The following is an 18020-nucleotide window of genomic DNA, read 5'->3' as shown; positions in this document are numbered from 1 at the left end:
CTAAATATTTTGAAAAAATTTATGCTCTGAATAATTAAATCAGAAACATTTATTTTAAAATGTTTCTGATTACATTGTATGATTTCAATTAAAAAATGGAAATGATACTGTATGATCCAAAAAGAGTTGTACCCCACCCCCAGGACAAGGCTTCACTATTACAACAAGAAGTACTTTCAAGTTCCTACTTTCCTACTTAGGATACCCTTGCTTGGCTTATCTAAGATAATGATAATTTTTGTATCCCATATATTTTATACTTAGCATAAACAAGAGGCCCATGGGCCACGCCGCTCACTTGAGCAACTAATTTTAATGGTCAATTACTCTAACCCAAACAGCTTTAACAAATCAGAAAATTAATATCTGTACAAATTTAGTTTTTTATATTAATTTTTTGAAACATATTCTAACTTTTTTCTCCAAAGATTTTCAAATGTAAAATTTACAGTAAATATTTTGTTCTCCCCTCTCCCTGTGTGGTTGTACCCTATCATGACCCCTGTGATCGTCATCATCAAATCTGAATGTACATTATATGAATTTACATTTCAGAAAACCTCTCTGGTCGAATAGGTTTGAAAAAGAAAATTCATAAAAAAAATTTCCTATAAATACTCCCATGGATACCCCTCCCCCATTGTGGCCCCACCGTATCCCCAAGGGTCATGAAAGGTCATGATAAGATTTAAACAAAATTGAGAATGCTTCCACATAAGTTTCAACATTCCTGGCCAAAAGGTTCTTGAGGAGAAGATTTTTAAAGTTTTTCCCTATATATTACTATGTAAAAATTTCAACCCCCATTGAGGCCCCACCCTACCCCTTGGGGTCATGAAATTTACAATTTAGAATCTACACTACCTGAGGATACTTCCACATTAGTTTCAACTTCCCTGGCCAAATGGTTCTTGAGAAGAATATTTTTAAAGATTTACCAAAAAATTTCAATATTTCTTAATTATCTCCCCTTGAAAAAGGGCATGGTAGTTCATTTTAGCAATTTTGAATCTCCTTCACCCAAGGATGCTTTGTGCCAAGTTTGGTTGAAATTGGCCCAGTGGTTTTGGAGAAGAAGTCGAAAATGTGAAAAGTTTACAGATAGACGGACAGACAGACGAACAGACTGACGACAGACAAAATGTGATCAGAAAAGCTTACTTGAGCTTTCAGCTCAGGTGAGCTAAAAAGTAAAACACATTACATTTGTTGAATCATAAAAGATGAAAAAAACTTTCAAATTGGTTACTATTTATTTCGAATTTTCAATAACTATAACAGGTTTAAACACAACTGAAGCAAACATATTGTTTCCAAAAATCGAATCAAAATTATTCAAAAACCGAGGTTTGGGTTTAATCGAATCAATTCAAAATATTACTAATTCAAGGATATTACATTAATTTTTATCAAAACAGACAGTCATGAGAGCATTTTCTTATATCATATATTTGATAAAGTACATTTGATATTCTTAATTTTTATTATGATCTCTTGAACAACCAGTATGTTTGTTTGTTTGTTTGTTTGTTTGTTTTTTTTTTTTTTTTTTTTTTTTTTTTTTTTTTTTTTTTTCGGGGGGGGGGGGGTATTTGTTGCAAGATAATCTGTTCTGCTTCACATCTGCTAAATTGTGTAGAAATACCAGTATAGCACATGTGTCCATTTTCATTTCTGCTTTTACAGATTATATACATGTCTATTACCTGTGTATATATAAAGTATATGTAGTAGCAGTGCTTAATAACTCTTTTATTGTTGAGGTCATATTTTGAACAAGTTGAGACCTGCAGTGTTAAAATTGTTACAAAATTTATTACACCTTTAGTTTAATAACTGATTGTGTAAAAATACCAGCTTCTTTCTTTCTTTATTATTACTTTAAGCTTTACAGCTTATCAGTATATACAATATAATACAATGTACAATCGGATACAGTACAGAAGTGGATGATTTACAGGAGAACAATGTGTACGTACATAAATAATAATAAAATAAAAAGAAGTAAAATATTACAATTATTGGATTACAAGATCTCTTCGCCTCATACTATAATAAATATATTTACCAAGGTTACACATATCCTTATAGTTCTCTGTATTGAACAATTGCAATAATTTAAACATGGATGGTTTTTTAAAGAAATATTTTTTAATAAATTTGTTTCGATAATCTGCATAAACAGGACATTCTAGTATAAAATGATATTCATCCTCAACACAAGTATGACACGAAAAACATTTCCTCTGGGCTCTGTTAGTTTTATTATATCTCCCAGTTTCAATAGCTAAAAGGTGTGAGCTTAGCACATTTCTTCATTTTCATTACTTTGCTTGATATGTATCAGCAGTGCTCAACTCTTTGTTGTTATATTTTCAATAAATATCCATAATTTCTTTTATTAAATTTGTTTGGAAAGGTGAAATTTATGTAAGCTCCGGCGTCATTCGAACTCATGGCTTGATTTATAGCTAAACTTGGGGTCAAACCCATTCTGCGCTACGCCGTTACGCACCAATTTTAAGAACCAAAAAAAAAAAAAAAACAACAACAACAAACAGAATTATATTCACATTCATTGTTTATTTCAAAAGTACCTTACAATATGAATGTGTCGATGTATCTATTTTGTAAATGTCCGATATGCACATGGATGCATTCATAACAATGTCAACCCGTGCATGCACGGGTCAAAGTCTAGTATACTGAAAAGTAAATCTAAATGTTATGTGCATATATTTTTGTAATTCTTAATTTGAAAATAAGTAATTAAAGTAAAAATAAAATTATAAAAGATCAAATGTAACTCCTAACAATATAATCAATTTTACATCTGACGTCATTGTCTAGACTGTTTTCTCAGTACGTTTTTTTTTTTTTTCATTGCAGCTTATTGTAATTTTAAAGTACTGGAATTAAAAATTGAAGAATATACGTGGACGCCAAGATTAGACATGACTTTGAAAAATAAGGTAAAATAATTACTTGTGTAAGCTATAAATAATAAACGACCTACATCGATACTAGTAATTTATGACAATTGCAAAACATTTTGCAGTAAGAATGTACCCCCACCCCCTTCCCTTTTTCTCTTGATTTATATATCTTTCCTGATTTTAAATGAACATTTCAGTAGTATATTACTTGATCTTAGCACTGCTCATTCTGAGCAATATCAAACTTAACAGAATTTATGCTTGTCGACAATCAGATCTTGGACACTATTTTTCAACGCTGATTTCTACCGTATAATATCAAAGACATCTTTTTTGTTCTTTTTCATTTTTCGTATTAGATCAAAACGACTTTATGATATGTATTCATCATAAGAGAGAGACCTGCTTTTGTGTGAAACGTTAAGCGAGGAGTGATAATGAACGATAACTCTGTCAACTCTATTTTGTATTTGTCGCCCAAATTGGAAATGAGTGACGGTAGGTACACTTTGAATAAGTGAAAGATTTAATTAATTAATTTTTTTCTCATTTATACATTTTTCATATTAATTTTTTAATAGACAGACCAAAAATATGTCTATACCTGTATACACAATTTTATTACTAAGTTGGAGAATTTATAAAAGTATCTACATGTAAATCTATATAAATATAATGATTAAAAATTAGCTGATACACTGAACAGATTTTCTCAAACAATTTCTTTATTTCTATAATTGTAGGAGTAGCACTTTATTGAATGTAAAAAAGGGGGTCAGGTAGAAAGATTTCGTGGACATAATTTGTAAATTATACTGATGTTTTTAATTGTGTGACGTACCACAATCCCTTCAGAACATTACCTTCATTTCCAATGTGTCTAATTTTCGTCAAGAAAAATAACTCCTGTTACCTTATTCTTGATTTCATCCTACTATTTTATCGCAAGTGCTAGCCATATGATGTTATGTTCACATCATAATATTTTGTGTAAAGGCTATGTGAGGTATGGGTTAAAAGGATGTTATCCACCCCATCCCCACCCCCATCTCCCCCCCCCCCCCGCACATATCCTCCACATTTAACTGGATCTGTACATTGCACATTTATGCCTGTCAACTGTTCGGAATCAAAAATGATGTTTTATGGACTGTTCCATTTTATTTTGTACGAGTATGATACACATCTGTGTGTGTGTGTGTGTGTGTGTGTGTGTTCACCAAACGCGATTTAATGAAAATAAGTGTACTTTTTTCCTTCATAAGCAAATTTCTTACATTTAGTGAAGTTAAATGAGAGTCAAAATCTCTCCCTGACTTCCTGACACCGGTGTAATAGATTCACAGAACAAAATCAACATCTTTAGTACATCGCCGATATTTCAGCTATCTGACTAATTAGGTGACCAGTGGCCCTTTTCTCAAAACATCTAGCTTACGATTAAGATAAAAAATTGACAACTCTGTATTTTTTCTGTAATAAATAAATATTTATATTTTCTTGAATATTTTCTATAATGTAATTAAATATAATAGATATATAAGATTTTTTTGTGTCCTACAAAAACTTGGATACCTCTTGAGGAATGGGAATATTTTTGTATTAATCGTAAGATTTTTTGTAAAAGGGGGCACTAATCACTAAGCCACATAATCAAATTTTGTAATAAATTTCTATATTGATTTTATATTTTAAACTTGAGCTCCTTCTTGGTTGAATATTTGAACTCGGGAATTTTATAATTTTTTTAACTTAAATTAAAAAATAAGTAGTGTCAACACATTTGAACGAGAAAGCGCATGCGTTAGTAATGTGAACATTAACCATCTCACAATATCTAATTATGATTGACTTATAATCAGTGGTTATTATATGTTATACAAATAAAGCCTTTTTATGAGGTCGATTTATAAATATATCGACTTCACAGAAAAGCATATTGACTGAGCATGAAGTGTATATATTTGTTTAAATAAGAAACCTTTTATCGAGAGAAAGTATATTTTTATTCAAAGTCAAATATTGGTCATTAGAAATGTTACAGCTGAGTTCAGTTTAGGACACTTTTTCAGATCTTCATTAATTAATACGGACTAGATGCAGTTTCAACACAAAAAAAGTAAATAATATTTGACATCTTAAGCATTTAAATTACGTAATTTTTAATTAGTATTCGAATAAACTTTTATAGTTACGGGAATTCCAATGATTAAGCGTACAAATCACTTAACAGATAGATCCATCATGGATGATATATTCAGGTGAATTACAGCCCGTCTATTCACAAGCCCTCTCTTCCATCAGATTACATTAACATTAACTTTATTTCATTTTCAGATGTTTGCTGAAAACACATTAAAACAGAATAAAACAAACATGACTGATATGTTAATTTTTTGCATTTTCAGAAATGAGAAATGTCCTTCACATTTCACAATTTTTCTAAACATGTTTATAATGGATTTTTGTGTTTACATTGTAAATATTAATTCTAAAGTCAATATTAATCATTTTTCAATTTTGTTTAATTCGTAAGCATTGAATAAAATAAACTTTTTTTTGGGGGGGGGGGGGGGGGGTCCATTAGAATAACTACAAAGTAAAATATCCATATATACGAAAAAAACATTATTTAGTTGTTGGTCAATTTTTCATTTGGTGTGCCATTATCAGTTTTTACCCCACCCCCAAACCTTGTTCTTGCATCGCTGTATTCTCGGGGACAAGATCGAAACACTTTTGGTAAGAATTCTGTCATTATGAACAAAGCATGAAACGGATACACGCATGCATTTTAGGGAATTCCCTCTCAATTCAAACACAACAAATCAAAACATGGATACCAATGACAGATTAGCAATCCTATACAAGGAAACGGATCTATTACAAATCTATTGGTATTAATTAACAATTTATTTTAATCTATTTGTTTTTATGTTGGTATATTTTTATTTACGTCATCGTGTCGTTTTATTTGACCTTGCCAAGTTGAAACAATGGGTAGTAATTAGCATGGTAGTAAAAACGTCAGCCATTCGTCAAAGCGTGACGTCGCGCGAACTCTTGGCTTTTATGACCCTCGAAGCAGAACGAGACAGGAATACGTCATCCCCTGGAACGAACCAGCCCCTGAGTGTGAAATGGGCGGGGCGGAATAAAGTGGGACGTCCTTACCGCGGTACGTCTGTATATAAGTATAGACAGGATTCCGTCAAACATATCCAGGCTTGAGACAGCCATAGCAATAAAAAAAATACGACAAGAAAATGGTAAGACAACATTTACATCGTACAATTGGAATGAAATTAATCTACATTTACTTTTTTTTCTTTTAATAATTTTTTTGTAATTTGAAAAAAAATGTTGTTATGTGCATGTTAAGATTTGTTAAATCGTTCAATTATAATTCATTATTCGATAGATTTAAATGTTGAAAATTCAAAGATTTTTTTGTATTTTAAATACATGGCCTTTTCTCTTGCAGCTTGCCAAGCTTGTTATTTCCCTAGGGGTAGTTTGTCTCGCGGCCCTTCTAGCTGAGGCCGCCATCTCTAAACCCAAGTCCTTCGGAAGTCAGTTTTTGACCCAGAGTCTGAGACGTGGGAGGGGCAGGGGGCGTAAACCTGTTACCCCAAAACAATGTGAGGCTTCCGGCCACGCTGAGATTGTAAAACCCGAGGACTTCATCACCCCAGAATGGAATGAAGAGTAAGGATTTAGGATTTTTCTCACGTTTTAAATTTTTTCTCATATAGTTGTAACTCTGATAAATAGTGAATGATTTGAAAGAGCGTACTAAAAGAATCTATAAATTAATAAGACAAAGTTTCATTAGAAAGTCTTTATTTAAGGTATTGTAAAATTTCACTCCTGTTACAAAAAATGATTTTATTGGGAATATTTTATTTTTTAAAACCGATAAGGTAATTAACATGAAAGTATTCCTCATTCTTAATCGTAATGGGTACATTTACTTCATGTACGACACACTAGCATTATTAACATGTATGAGATTTAAATGATTTTTTTTCTTATCTAGACAAGAGAGAAGAGTTATGGAAAGCGTCAGAACCAACGCAGAAGAATGGAACAGGCTTCAGGCCTTTAATCAATACTACAACCCACTGGACTACAGTGAATACGGGTAAGGGTTCTCTCCTTAAAAATACGGTAGAAGTAAATAATGCACTGTAGCATGGGTTCTCATTTCCAGATAATGGCATGCGTCAATAAAAATCCAAATTGATTATTAATCTTGAATATTTTCTGTATAAGGATACATAATACTTCTTGTTCTTGTTATGAATATAGCAAAGAAAACGCACCAGAAACTCTTTTTATGAAACAAATATAAAAAAGAACAATGAAAGAATTATGAACACTGTTTCCAACATCATTATAAGCCACATAAGTACATAGAAGTATACTATTCCTCAAATGTACATTTTAAAGCTTTCTGTTGAATATCAAAATTGACTACATGAGGGTTAGTTATGAGGGTGTAGCCTTCTATGTTTACAAAGCTTGGCAAATATAAATATATTTCTGTTTAATTTTTTTTCCATAAAAGCTGATTTAATTGATTCTCTTAGCTCACCAACCATGTAACTCTGCTTGAGCTTTAGTTAAATCCAATGTATGTTGTTATACAGGTACTTTAAGCACGATAAGTACGAGTTTGGTTGTAAGGACGTGTGCATCCAGAAGAGAGTGCCAGTTCTGGGAGCCTATCTCACTATTGAGGACCACAATGGAATGAACGGTACCTACCGCTGTTACGTGGCCCCCACCCAGAGACTCTGGTACACCACCTGTGGAGAGTAAGTTTTTGTGCTTATTTTTATTTCCCTTCAACATGTTTTCTGAGCTAAACAGTCTCAATGGTGCTCAAATAAAGTACAATTTAATGATGAAGAGGGAATTTTTAAACCTACCTCAAATTGTATTCCGAAAAATCCATTTCATTAAAACAAGAATGGATTGCATTCATAATTAATTTTAAACATTATCGACCTAGGAACAGTGCATTTGGTCGCAGATTCATATTTTTATTTCTCAAAAAATATTCATATCATATCATTGCATTATCAGAAGTTAATTATGTTTTGTCCCTGTCTATAGAAAACTACCTGCCCTGACTGTGAAGATGAGCCCCGCCTACCAGTGCCTCCCAGAGATGATCCAGGAGAGAGAGGTCATCATGTACTGCCCAGATATCGTCCCCCAGTGCCGGACCCGGACCTTCGCTCTCCCACAGACATGTAGTCTACAGGAGGTCAAGTGTGTCAGCACCATACCCAAACGTAACCCTTTCCTACGAGGCTAAACCGTTCAAATGACCATGTGAAATAATTTACCAATTTTAATTTACAGAACTAGTTAAAATACGTTTTTTACCACGGATTTTTTTCTTTCTAATTTTTTGATTTTTTAAAAAAAATTACTGTATTAAGATATTCTTTTTCTTGTAATACTTAAAGAGAAATTTTGTCCACCGGTAATTCAAACTTAATTTTTTTAAAAATCTTTTGTGTTGTTTTGAACTGGAATTTTTCATTTGTTTCGGTTCTGTATTGAATGTTGCCAATATATCTCAATGATCTACGATCTGTATATCAGTATAAATATATGTTGATATTATTGACTGTGATAATAGGGACTTCAAATAACTGTTATATGTTTGTAATTTAATATATGTTTGTAATTTATTGATGTTTAAAATTTATGTTGTTATTGAGATAGGATTTTTTAACACAGTTCATACAATGTAAACATGAAAGGGTGTTTTTAAAATCCTACTTCAAATATGCAAAAATCCAAAGTGCCAAATTCTTCGCCTATATGTGTATACATATTGCCCATATCTGTACATCGCCCATCATCCAATATGTAACCTGTATGTGAGTGCCCGACGTGAGAGAGTTATTTCTAATGTGCAATATTTTTATGCAATAAATATTTTGCTTATAAAAACACTTTTTTTCTTTTAATTGAAACCAAAAAATCCCTGATTGGAAGTTTACAAATGAAAAGGACTTTTTTTAACTTAATATGTGACACATGTCACACATGAAGACCGGAGACTCTTGTTTACTTTAAAAACTGTCTAGATGTTGACTTTAAGTACACTTTTAAATTGTACATTACTCTTTAAGGAAAAAAAAAACGAAGCGTCTTTCAATAATTAAAATGTTGTACTATTTAGTGCTATTTAGATTTTATATATGAGGACTACCTTGGTTTTTGAAATTTGTGTCCAATCCCTTTGCCATATTGTCAATAAAATCTCTAAAACATAAAAAAAACCCTCGAAAACATTAAGTTGCCATGCTCAACATTCAGTAATGAACTGAACAGGAATAGCGAGATCATTGCCTTTCTTCAATACACTAAAAGATAAATTATGTTAATACCGCTTCTTGGTGTATAAATTAATGTAAATCTCTTATAATTGTATGTTATTCTGACTTAATATTGTTGTCATTCAAATAACAAATCAGTCCGCCGTAAACTAGATTAGAAAGAACTGTTTATGTCTTTTACCAAGGAAAATTGACATTGTCTTATCATTCGGCAAACCTCGGATGATTCCATCGCCTTCATCAATGAGATGAGGTACGAAACGGCCGAGGTGTGCCGAGTGATTGCCTTGTGTAGCTATAGAAGTAGACATGAACCGTGTCCTGATTTGACAAGAACTAGAATAATTATAGTCTTGCTGGGCCTTTGACGGTAAAAACCACCGACGTCAGTGAAAATCAAAATAATTACATGTACCTGGAAGAGCTCAGCAACGGCATTTATTTAATAAAATAATTAAAATTTTATAATCCATCTGCTCGAAAAACTCATTTAATATCATGTTTCATTAAAAGAAATTCTAATTTTTTCATAATGTCATCTATATATAAGTCAGATTTCGACATTTATTTTCAATGTTGAAAATTTCACGAAGTGTATTGAGAGAATTTCTACTTTTGATGAAAACTAACTATAAAAGGTATGATAAACATGGCAATATTTGATCTTCTCCATTTGTTCTGTATAATTTCACATTTACAATGTAAAATATTTCATTTGTATATATAACTTTTATTTGTATAGTATAATTTATATTTGTATTTTATAATTTTTATTCTGTAATTTTCCATTTTGTATTGTATTTTTTCTATCTAGAAAATTATATAATACAAATGGAAAATTATACAATAAAAATGGAAAATTATACAAATGGAAATTTATATAATACAAATGAAAAGTTGGAGAATAGAAATGGAAAAAAAGATATGCCATAAAAATGGATAATTATACAATACAAATGAAAATTAATATAAAACAAATTTACAAAATCGAATATTACATGTACAATGTTTGATTTTCCAAGTTGCAGAAAATCAGTTCAAGTAGCAACACATGTTTGGAAAACTAAAAAATAACAGAAAATTTAACTTTTAAAGAGTTTCAAATTGAAACCTAATTTAAAACTGATCACCAGTCTTAATTATAGGCAACTGAAAGCCCTTTAAAATTCTCTGTTAATTTTCTGCTTTATGAGTGAATGTCGTCTAAATATTAGTCATTATGATGAAAATCTCTTAATTCTGTGCAGGATTTCTTACTATGCCTTAGTAAGATTATATATAAACATTTAAGCTAATATAATTGATTTTATGATTCGATGAAGAAAATTTCAAGAAAGAGAATTACACATATGTAGTTTTGTAAGACAGACCAACTCGATTTTATACATGTGTATATATGGAAAATAAATATGCTGCTCACGTCTCACTCATGTTGATTTATGACTAATTCTTTGATAGATCATTTTTGTTCAATCAATAAGTGACATTATTTATCAGTTCCTCTTTCCCAGTTTATAAAGAATATGTTCTGTAAATCATATCATTTGAACTGAATATCAGACTCTTTGCATGATTATGTGTTCTTTATTTTGTATTTTAGAAATACCAACATGTGATGAGTTGTAAACTGAAAGACTTATGCATGTACAATTTATAACTCTATGAAGGTCATCGACATATGTTATTTTAAGTCGAAAACGTTGTAGACAAAAGAAATTCGACTGAAGTCATGAGAGCATTTATGTTCCTTATAAAGGGTTTTAAAGCTGTTTGATTTCTGCATTTACATATGAAAAATTACGATTCAGATTGCTTTTGACACAGAAAAAAAAAATTAAATCATAATCTATTCCTATGTTTATAAGAGATGACTATTCATCATCAAAGTTCCCTGTACCAAAAAAAAAAAAAATTCTTAAAGCTGTCATTTGAGACTTATCATCTTCAAAGAGATAGCCAAATGGCTATAATATGTGAGTTACAGAGAAAAAGATGTGGAAAAAATATGCCCTGTTCTTAAATCAATTGACACATCATTCAATAATGTGATTTAAAAGAACTTAAAAAACGTACATATGTAGCTCTTAGGACCTTTACAAAAACAAAAAGATGACCTATTCTATCAGGTACGTTCTGATAACTCCGTATATTTTCTACAAGTAATATGTTCCGGACACTAAAATATTTTTTATGCAAAGGCAACGTTGCGCTGTCTTTCTGACCGACACAAAATTAAGCAAGAAAAAAGTCCTCATAGGTAGTGATTTTTCACGGATGTTTTATAAACATCAAATCTTGTCTATGTAAAGTTTTTTTTTTTTTTTTTTTTTTTTTTTTTTTTTTTTTTTCAAATGTCAGTTATTGTTTGAATGCTTCAATTCCAAGCAGCCTTAAAGACTTCAAAAATTTGTTTTAAACTTAAAAGATGAGGATTCTTTGTATCATTTACACTTAAAATTTCTAGAGTTGTTCAAAGTTTTAGAATTTAGATACTTTTGTTCGAAATTTTATCTTTGAAGAACGAAAACTTTTGACTTTTATTATTTATAATTCAAAATTTTTGGTCACAAATCTTTTCTTTTTCTTTTTTTTTTTTTTTTTTTACTTCTATACATTTTTCAAAATCATCATAATATTATACTCGTATTTAAAGTGTAGTAAATTGAAAATTTCATAAACCACTTTATTTATATTTCGAGCTTTTAATCCATCTCTCGATAGAAAATTTACTTTTTTACTTTACTATGAACAAATTTAATTTTCCTCTTTTAATATTTCCGAACTGACTTTAAACTTTAATTTTTCAACGTTTAAACATGGTAGATATTAAAATTTAGAATCTAATACAAACAATCAAATCTTGAATGGGCCAAAACGTCAGGGTTAGGGTTAGCGTTTTGATGTTCGTAGTATTTAATTTCAAGGATTAAAGAAATTCAAACTTCCAACCAAGTGTGATTTTTGAAACATCATCGATATACATATCAATTTAAAGTTCTTAAAAAGGCCCAGATTATCATTTTGAAGACGAAAAAAATCTAGGTTATTAAATCAGTTGAGAATTTTGATTAAATATTTACATGGACCATACAGGACTTCCTCTTAGTTCATATATTTTTTTAAAGTTCAGTGTTCACTTATCTAGAAAAGTCCACAAATAATGATTGATTGATTGATTGTATGTTGTTTTACGTCCTGTTCGAGAATTTTTCACTCATATAGAGACGTCACCATTAACCAGTGAAAGGCCCACAAATAATGATCCTTTGTCCTACATGTAAATAATCAGAGAAGACGTGGAGTAAGGTTTAAGTTTTTATTGCACCAAAAATCTCAACAGTATAATAGGGACTTCAAATAATCGAAGGATGATAATATACAAGATGATAATACAAAATTCGGCATTTACAATTACAAAAAAGACAAAATAAATTACACATCACATACCAAATAAGGAAATTGCACATGCCCGAACGTGATTTATACACACACAAACACACACACACACACACACACACAAACTCACTCTCGAAAGACCTTAATTCAGATGCGCACATTATGGCACTTTGGTTGTTTCAGTTTCATAGCAATGAAAAGAGACAGTTATTAACAGAAGATAACCCTTAGTAAAGATCATCTTAAGTTAATTTGGTTCTGCATTGCCTTCAGTTTACTTTTTTCCAACATTAGGAAACCCCAAGTAGGCTCTTGGATCAGGGATGACATTATCACATTCGTAACACAGTTTACAGCTGCAGGCGGTTGGGACATCGAAGGATCGGACAAAGACCATCTGGATTTCTGGACAAACAAGATTAACCTTCCTGCGGACAAAGTTGGTTGGAGCGCATCTGTATTCATTTCTGACACCATATCCAAGTCGGCACTTATCCATATTCGAGTATCGTCTAGAAGAAGAAATGACAATATCAGATTTGCATTCAAGTTATAAAATGTCCTTTAGCTCATTACGTATTAAAACCACTAACAAATTCCTCCTTTGATCTTTCCTGACTATTTTCTACAAATCTTTTGCACCATTACAATGAAAATCTAAATAAACTTGTTTGAAAAGTTACTTACGGGTGAGTACACTTGACGGCTGTGAGTTGCTGGGGGAAGGGGATGAAACACTTGTAGTCCCTCCCGTTATAGTTGTGCCAGATAGCCTCATCGGTCAGATTGACCAGTGTTGTCTTACAGACAGGATCAAGTTTATATTTTGTGATTTGGACGGCATCTCTGGTGAAGAAAAATGATTAATCATAAAAATTTTATTGAATTTATTGTTTCATATAAAGATATATGAAATTTTATAGGAAGACTTCGTTGCAGTGAATATTAATACTCAGGAAGCAGTGGTATATATGAAATAAAAACTTACTCGTATCTGTAGAGATCGGAGAAACACTGAGAGAACTCCTGCTCCAGTCCGGAGTATTTCCATGTCTCCAAGGCGTCATATGTCTGTTTGTAGTAAGCCATGGCATCTGGATTGTTTTGTGGATTAGCAAAAGCTTTGTAGAGAGGTTGCCTATTAGTGAATAAAAAGAGAATTCAGAAATAATGGGGTTGCCTATAATGCCATAAAAGAAAACCATAAATAATTATTGCTTATTTCATGTATATCTACTAACAAATAATCCGCTTAAAAGTGTATCTTTTTAATTCTAAATTATACATATCTCAGACTTACTGATTATAACCCTGAAGTTCTGGATCTGGAATAAAGAATCTGTCGGTATTTGTGATTGGCCAGTTCTGAGGACGTTCAATGTTCTTTGGACAAACAAAACTCTGGTCAAAAATGGCATCGGCGCTGAAATGAGTGGTGGCCCTACATTGCTTCATTTGGATGGGAAGTCTCATGAAATCTGCAAAGGGGTTAGCGTTGACCCCTATCAGTCTTGGGTCGCTAGAGAGAGGAGCTCCAGGGCCGTACATAACGGACTGCACTGTAGCAGCTAGTGCAAGGACAAAGAAGTAAAACATCTGAAAGCATAAACAATTTTGGTTAGTGCTCACCATTTTAAATATACATTTTCCTGAGGTATAGATAGTGAATGTTTTTATTTCCTTTTTTTTTTTTTTTTTTTTTTTTTTTTTGTATTTTTATGTTTCCAAAAGATTATGATTTAAAAATAAAAGATTCATTCTTTGTAAGTTTTCATTCGTTAAATAGAAAGTTGTTCAGAACAATTCCTGTTACAATTCCTGTTAAATTGAAGTTCCGAATCATTATAATATTTCATTAAATGAAAAATCAAGAAAAAGGTATGTATAAATTTAAATTAATTTTTTTTTTCAGATTCTAAAACATATTTTTTTCTTACCATGTTTGCAATTTTGACCACGTGTAATGACTTGCTGGGATTTTATGTCAACACAGTGTGTATTCTCGGCTTTTATACTTCTCGAAGGTGGAAATAACGGTTCATTTGTCATTTCATGCATGGCTGAGTGACAGACACACGTCATTAAATCTACGATTCTCTGTGTCTAACCACCTAGGGACAATGCTCGTTTCAGAAAACAGGAATAGCTCTGTTTGACGTCATACCCAAGGGAAGTGGAACACAAAAAATATTTTCTTTGAAAGTGCAGAATGTGCAGATTTTGTATGAAATAGTGTACTATGTAATAGAGAAAAATATGTGCAAAATTAAAAAAAAAAAGTAAGCTTCTGAGACAGAAAATAAATGAGTTTTTCCCCAGTAAATATCTTTCTAAAATTTTAGACATTTTTCTAAAATTTTCAACCATTACCCTGTGGTCTTCAATCTAACAAAACAAAAATGCCAAAATGGAAATTTTACACCTCCATGTTTTCAAGAGTTAATTAATATCAGGTATAATTAATAAAATATAAACATAGAAAATTTAATATTGTGGTGTGTCTTAAGTTGCTAATCAAAATTCATCTTTAATCTTTGAACTTGTAAATGTAATCATTCACTAAATTAAGACATGAATACGTCATTCCTCGTGCGTACAAGCCCGATGATTTTGATTGGTCGAAGTGGTTATGATTGGGACGTCTTTTCCGCGATATTCTGGTATATAAGCTTGAGTGGCTTACCTTGAATAATATACCTGCAAGGGAAAGTTATAGCAAACAGAAATAGCACAGAAAACACAATGGTAAGACTTGAAATTTAGACAATAGTTAAATAGAATGAAAAACACTGACTCTTTTTGATTCTATTTGGTAAAAATAAAATATTATAGGTTGATAATATCCATTACTCTTTATTTAAGTTTTTACAGAACTGCATGAATGTCTATGAATTTTAAATATCTCCTGTCATAGATGTTAGCTAGAAAAATACTCACTTCTTAATTTTTTTCCAGCTTGCAAAGCTTTTGATATCAATCTCAGCCATTTGTTTCGCGGCCCTTCTGGCTGAGGCCGCAATCTCCAAACCCAAGTCCTTCGGAAGTCAGTTTTTGACCCAAAGTCTGAGACGTGGGAGGGGCAGGGGGCGTAGACCTGTTACCCCAAAACAATGTGAGGCTTCTGGTCACGCTGAGATTGTAAAACCTGAGGATTTTATCACCCCTGAATGGAACCCAGAGTAAGTATTAAATTCTTCCTTCTCCTTTTAATTTTATTATTTCCAAAAATAAAAAAATAAAAAAAAAAAAAAATAAAACAATAATCAAATTTCTTGTATTTTCATTGAAGTATGTCATATGTAATAAGGTGAATAGGTTAATTGACTACAATTTTCCCCCACATGTACCTCCAATCAATTAACTGTTATTTCTTTACTACCTAGTTTACTTATTTAAAGATCTAATTCAATCATTTGTTATACTTAGACAAGAAAGAAGAGTTATGGAAAGTGTCAGAACAAACGCAGAAGAATGGAACAGGCTTCAGGCCTTTAATCAATACTACAATCCACTGGACTACAGTGAATATGGGTAAGAATAGTTGAATTCGAGAGTGCAAAAGTTACCACCTAGATAGATATATCTTACAACTTTAATATTAAGAATTCTTCTAAGAGTATGCATTTTTAAGGAATGATGTTGATTGACAAAGAAGGTTTTAGAAATGACAATTTAACCGAATCATAACCAATGCATTTTGTTCAACAGGTACTTTAAACACGATAAGTATGAGTTTGGATGTAAGGATGTATGCATCCAGAAGAGAGTGCCAGTACTGGGGGCCTATCTCACTATTGAGGACCACAATGGAATGAACGGTACCTACCGCTGTTACGTGGCTCCCACCCAGAGACTCTGGTACACCACCTGTGGAGAGTAAGTTTATATTAATAAATATTATTTTGTTTTCTTGCTTGTTCCTCGCAATTTTTATTAACATCGGTTATCATTTAAAGCTCCTGTTAATGGCATCTATGAGATTCAAGTAATCATTTGTTATTCCTTGAAGTTTGTCAAAAAACCTTTTATCGAATACTCTAGTAGAAAAAGTTTCACCAAGATATTTTACTTTTCAAATATTTTTTTTAAAACAATGCTTTGTTTCCTCAGAAAACTGCCTGCCCTGACAGTGAAGATGAGTCCCGCCTACCAGTGCCTCCCAGAGATGATCCAGGAGAGAGAGGTCATCATGTACTGCCCAGATATCGTCCCCCAGTGCCGGACCCGGACCTTCGCTCTCCCCCAAACATGTAGTCTACAGGAGGTCAAGTGTGTCAGCACCATCCCCAAGCGTAACCCATTCCTCCTCAGACAAGGATAAAGCCTTTCAGTGACAATAGAACATTCCTAATTTATCCAATTTCAAAAAAAAAAAAAAATTCTGAAGTCCTCTTTCTTTGGACAAAAACCCAAATTGTTTAAATCCTGAAATTGTATCCATATGTAAAAATTGAATAAGAATTGATTGTTTTCTAAGTTTTGCATTTTGACATTTAAAAATAAGGTTAATTTTGTTTTATTTTAGAAATGAATCTGAGGCTATTTTTATCGATATCTCTTAATGTTGAAATCATACATTCTAGCATCAATTTTTTGATGTGTTTATCTGTGATAATAGGGATTTCAAATAATTTTTGTACGTTTATAATTTGTTTATGTTGTTAAGTCTGTTGCTGGGGTAGAAATTATATTTACATTTCGCTATGTATATTGTTTTATCGGAAATGATATCTTATAAATTCTACCTCAGACTTTCAAAATCCAAGGTTGCCAAATCATTGCCTATATATGTACATCATCAATCATCCAATTTGTGTTATTTGTATGCAAGTGCCCGACGTGAGAGAGTTATTTCTAATGTGCAATATTTTTATGCAATAAACGTTTTTGCTTTGAAATGAAATCCGTGTTTGTTGTTCCTATTTAGAATGGAATCTGAAATATACAGAAATAAGATAAGTCTTTTAAAAATAAAATGCTTTCTTTTTTGGTTAGTATGGGAATTAATGGTTGCAACTACTGCAGAAAAATACACAATCCACGTACACGGGTTATTCATGCGAGTTATATTAATTTTTTTTCTGAAATGGTTGCAACTCTTAATCCCGCATTAAAAATAGACATTTCATTTTTTTTTTATTTATGACTATATAAATTTTTCATATAAATAAGGTTTAAGTACCCAATGTATCATATTACTTATCCGTACATTATTGTAATAACCCATGCAATGCTTAATCTTTCACACATGTGACCTTAAGTTGCCATGAACTAGTAAACGTACATGGATTGATTCAGGAGAGTGATTTTCATAGATATAAAGGGT

General features: G+C 31.6%; 3 protein-coding genes across 3 annotated transcripts; 2 read left to right on the top strand and 1 right to left on the bottom strand.

The window, feature by feature from the left end:
* Positions 1-6167: 6167 nt before the first annotated feature.
* Positions 6168-8909, top strand: LOC133180725 (uncharacterized). The gene is made up of 5 exons (XM_061315194.1): positions 6168-6205; positions 6421-6644; positions 6976-7080; positions 7589-7756; positions 8058-8909. Exons 1-5 carry the CDS (start codon positions 6203-6205, stop codon positions 8260-8262), a joined length of 705 nt encoding a protein of 234 aa, XP_061171178.1. The 5' UTR covers positions 6168-6202; the 3' UTR covers positions 8263-8909.
* Positions 8910-12600: 3691 nt separating this feature from the next.
* LOC133180835 (uncharacterized) lies at positions 12601-14659 on the bottom strand. The gene is made up of 5 exons (XM_061315291.1): positions 14632-14659; positions 13995-14290; positions 13683-13832; positions 13382-13540; positions 12601-13206 (listed from the first exon to the last, which is right to left on the bottom strand). The coding sequence occupies exons 1-5, from the start codon at positions 14632-14634 to the stop codon at positions 12969-12971; spliced, it is 846 nt and encodes a 281-aa protein (XP_061171275.1). The 5' UTR covers positions 14635-14659; the 3' UTR covers positions 12601-12968.
* A 745-nt stretch (positions 14660-15404) lies between these two features.
* Positions 15405-17597, top strand: LOC133180724 (uncharacterized). Its single transcript, XM_061315193.1, has 5 exons — positions 15405-15439; positions 15650-15873; positions 16121-16225; positions 16403-16570; positions 16805-17597. Exons 1-5 carry the CDS (start codon positions 15437-15439, stop codon positions 17013-17015), a joined length of 711 nt encoding a protein of 236 aa, XP_061171177.1. The 5' UTR covers positions 15405-15436; the 3' UTR covers positions 17016-17597.
* The last annotated feature ends 423 nt before the right edge of the window (positions 17598-18020 follow it).

Source organism: Saccostrea echinata, unplaced genomic scaffold, assembly GCF_033153115.1.
Source record: "Saccostrea echinata isolate AGI-Se365-2 ecotype Australia unplaced genomic scaffold, CSIRO_AGI_Sech_v1 ptg000007l, whole genome shotgun sequence".
Taxonomy (NCBI): Eukaryota; Metazoa; Mollusca; class Bivalvia; order Ostreida; family Ostreidae; genus Saccostrea; species Saccostrea echinata.
The sequence above is the reverse complement of the archived record's forward strand: the minus strand, read 5'-3'. Positions and strand labels throughout refer to the sequence as shown.

Excerpts from the sequence above, each read along its gene's own strand:
- LOC133180724 (XM_061315193.1), top strand. Across the intron at positions 15,874-16,120 it reads ACCCCTGAATGGAACCCAGA|ACAAGAAAGAAGAGTTATGG; the intron begins GTAAGTATTAAA and ends TGTTATACTTAG. Across the intron at positions 16,571-16,804 it reads TGGTACACCACCTGTGGAGA|AAAACTGCCTGCCCTGACAG; the intron begins GTAAGTTTATAT and ends TTGTTTCCTCAG.
- LOC133180835 (XM_061315291.1), bottom strand. Across the intron at positions 13,541-13,682 it reads TCCGATCTCTACAGATACGA|AGATGCCGTCCAAATCACAA; the intron begins GTAAGTTTTTAT and ends TTTCTTCACCAG. Across the intron at positions 13,207-13,381 it reads GCCGTCAAGTGTACTCACCC|ACGATACTCGAATATGGATA; the intron begins GTAAGTAACTTT and ends TTCTTCTTCTAG.
- LOC133180725 (XM_061315194.1), top strand. Across the intron at positions 6,645-6,975 it reads ACCCCAGAATGGAATGAAGA|ACAAGAGAGAAGAGTTATGG; the intron begins GTAAGGATTTAG and ends TTTCTTATCTAG. Across the intron at positions 7,757-8,057 it reads TGGTACACCACCTGTGGAGA|AAAACTACCTGCCCTGACTG; the intron begins GTAAGTTTTTGT and ends CCCTGTCTATAG.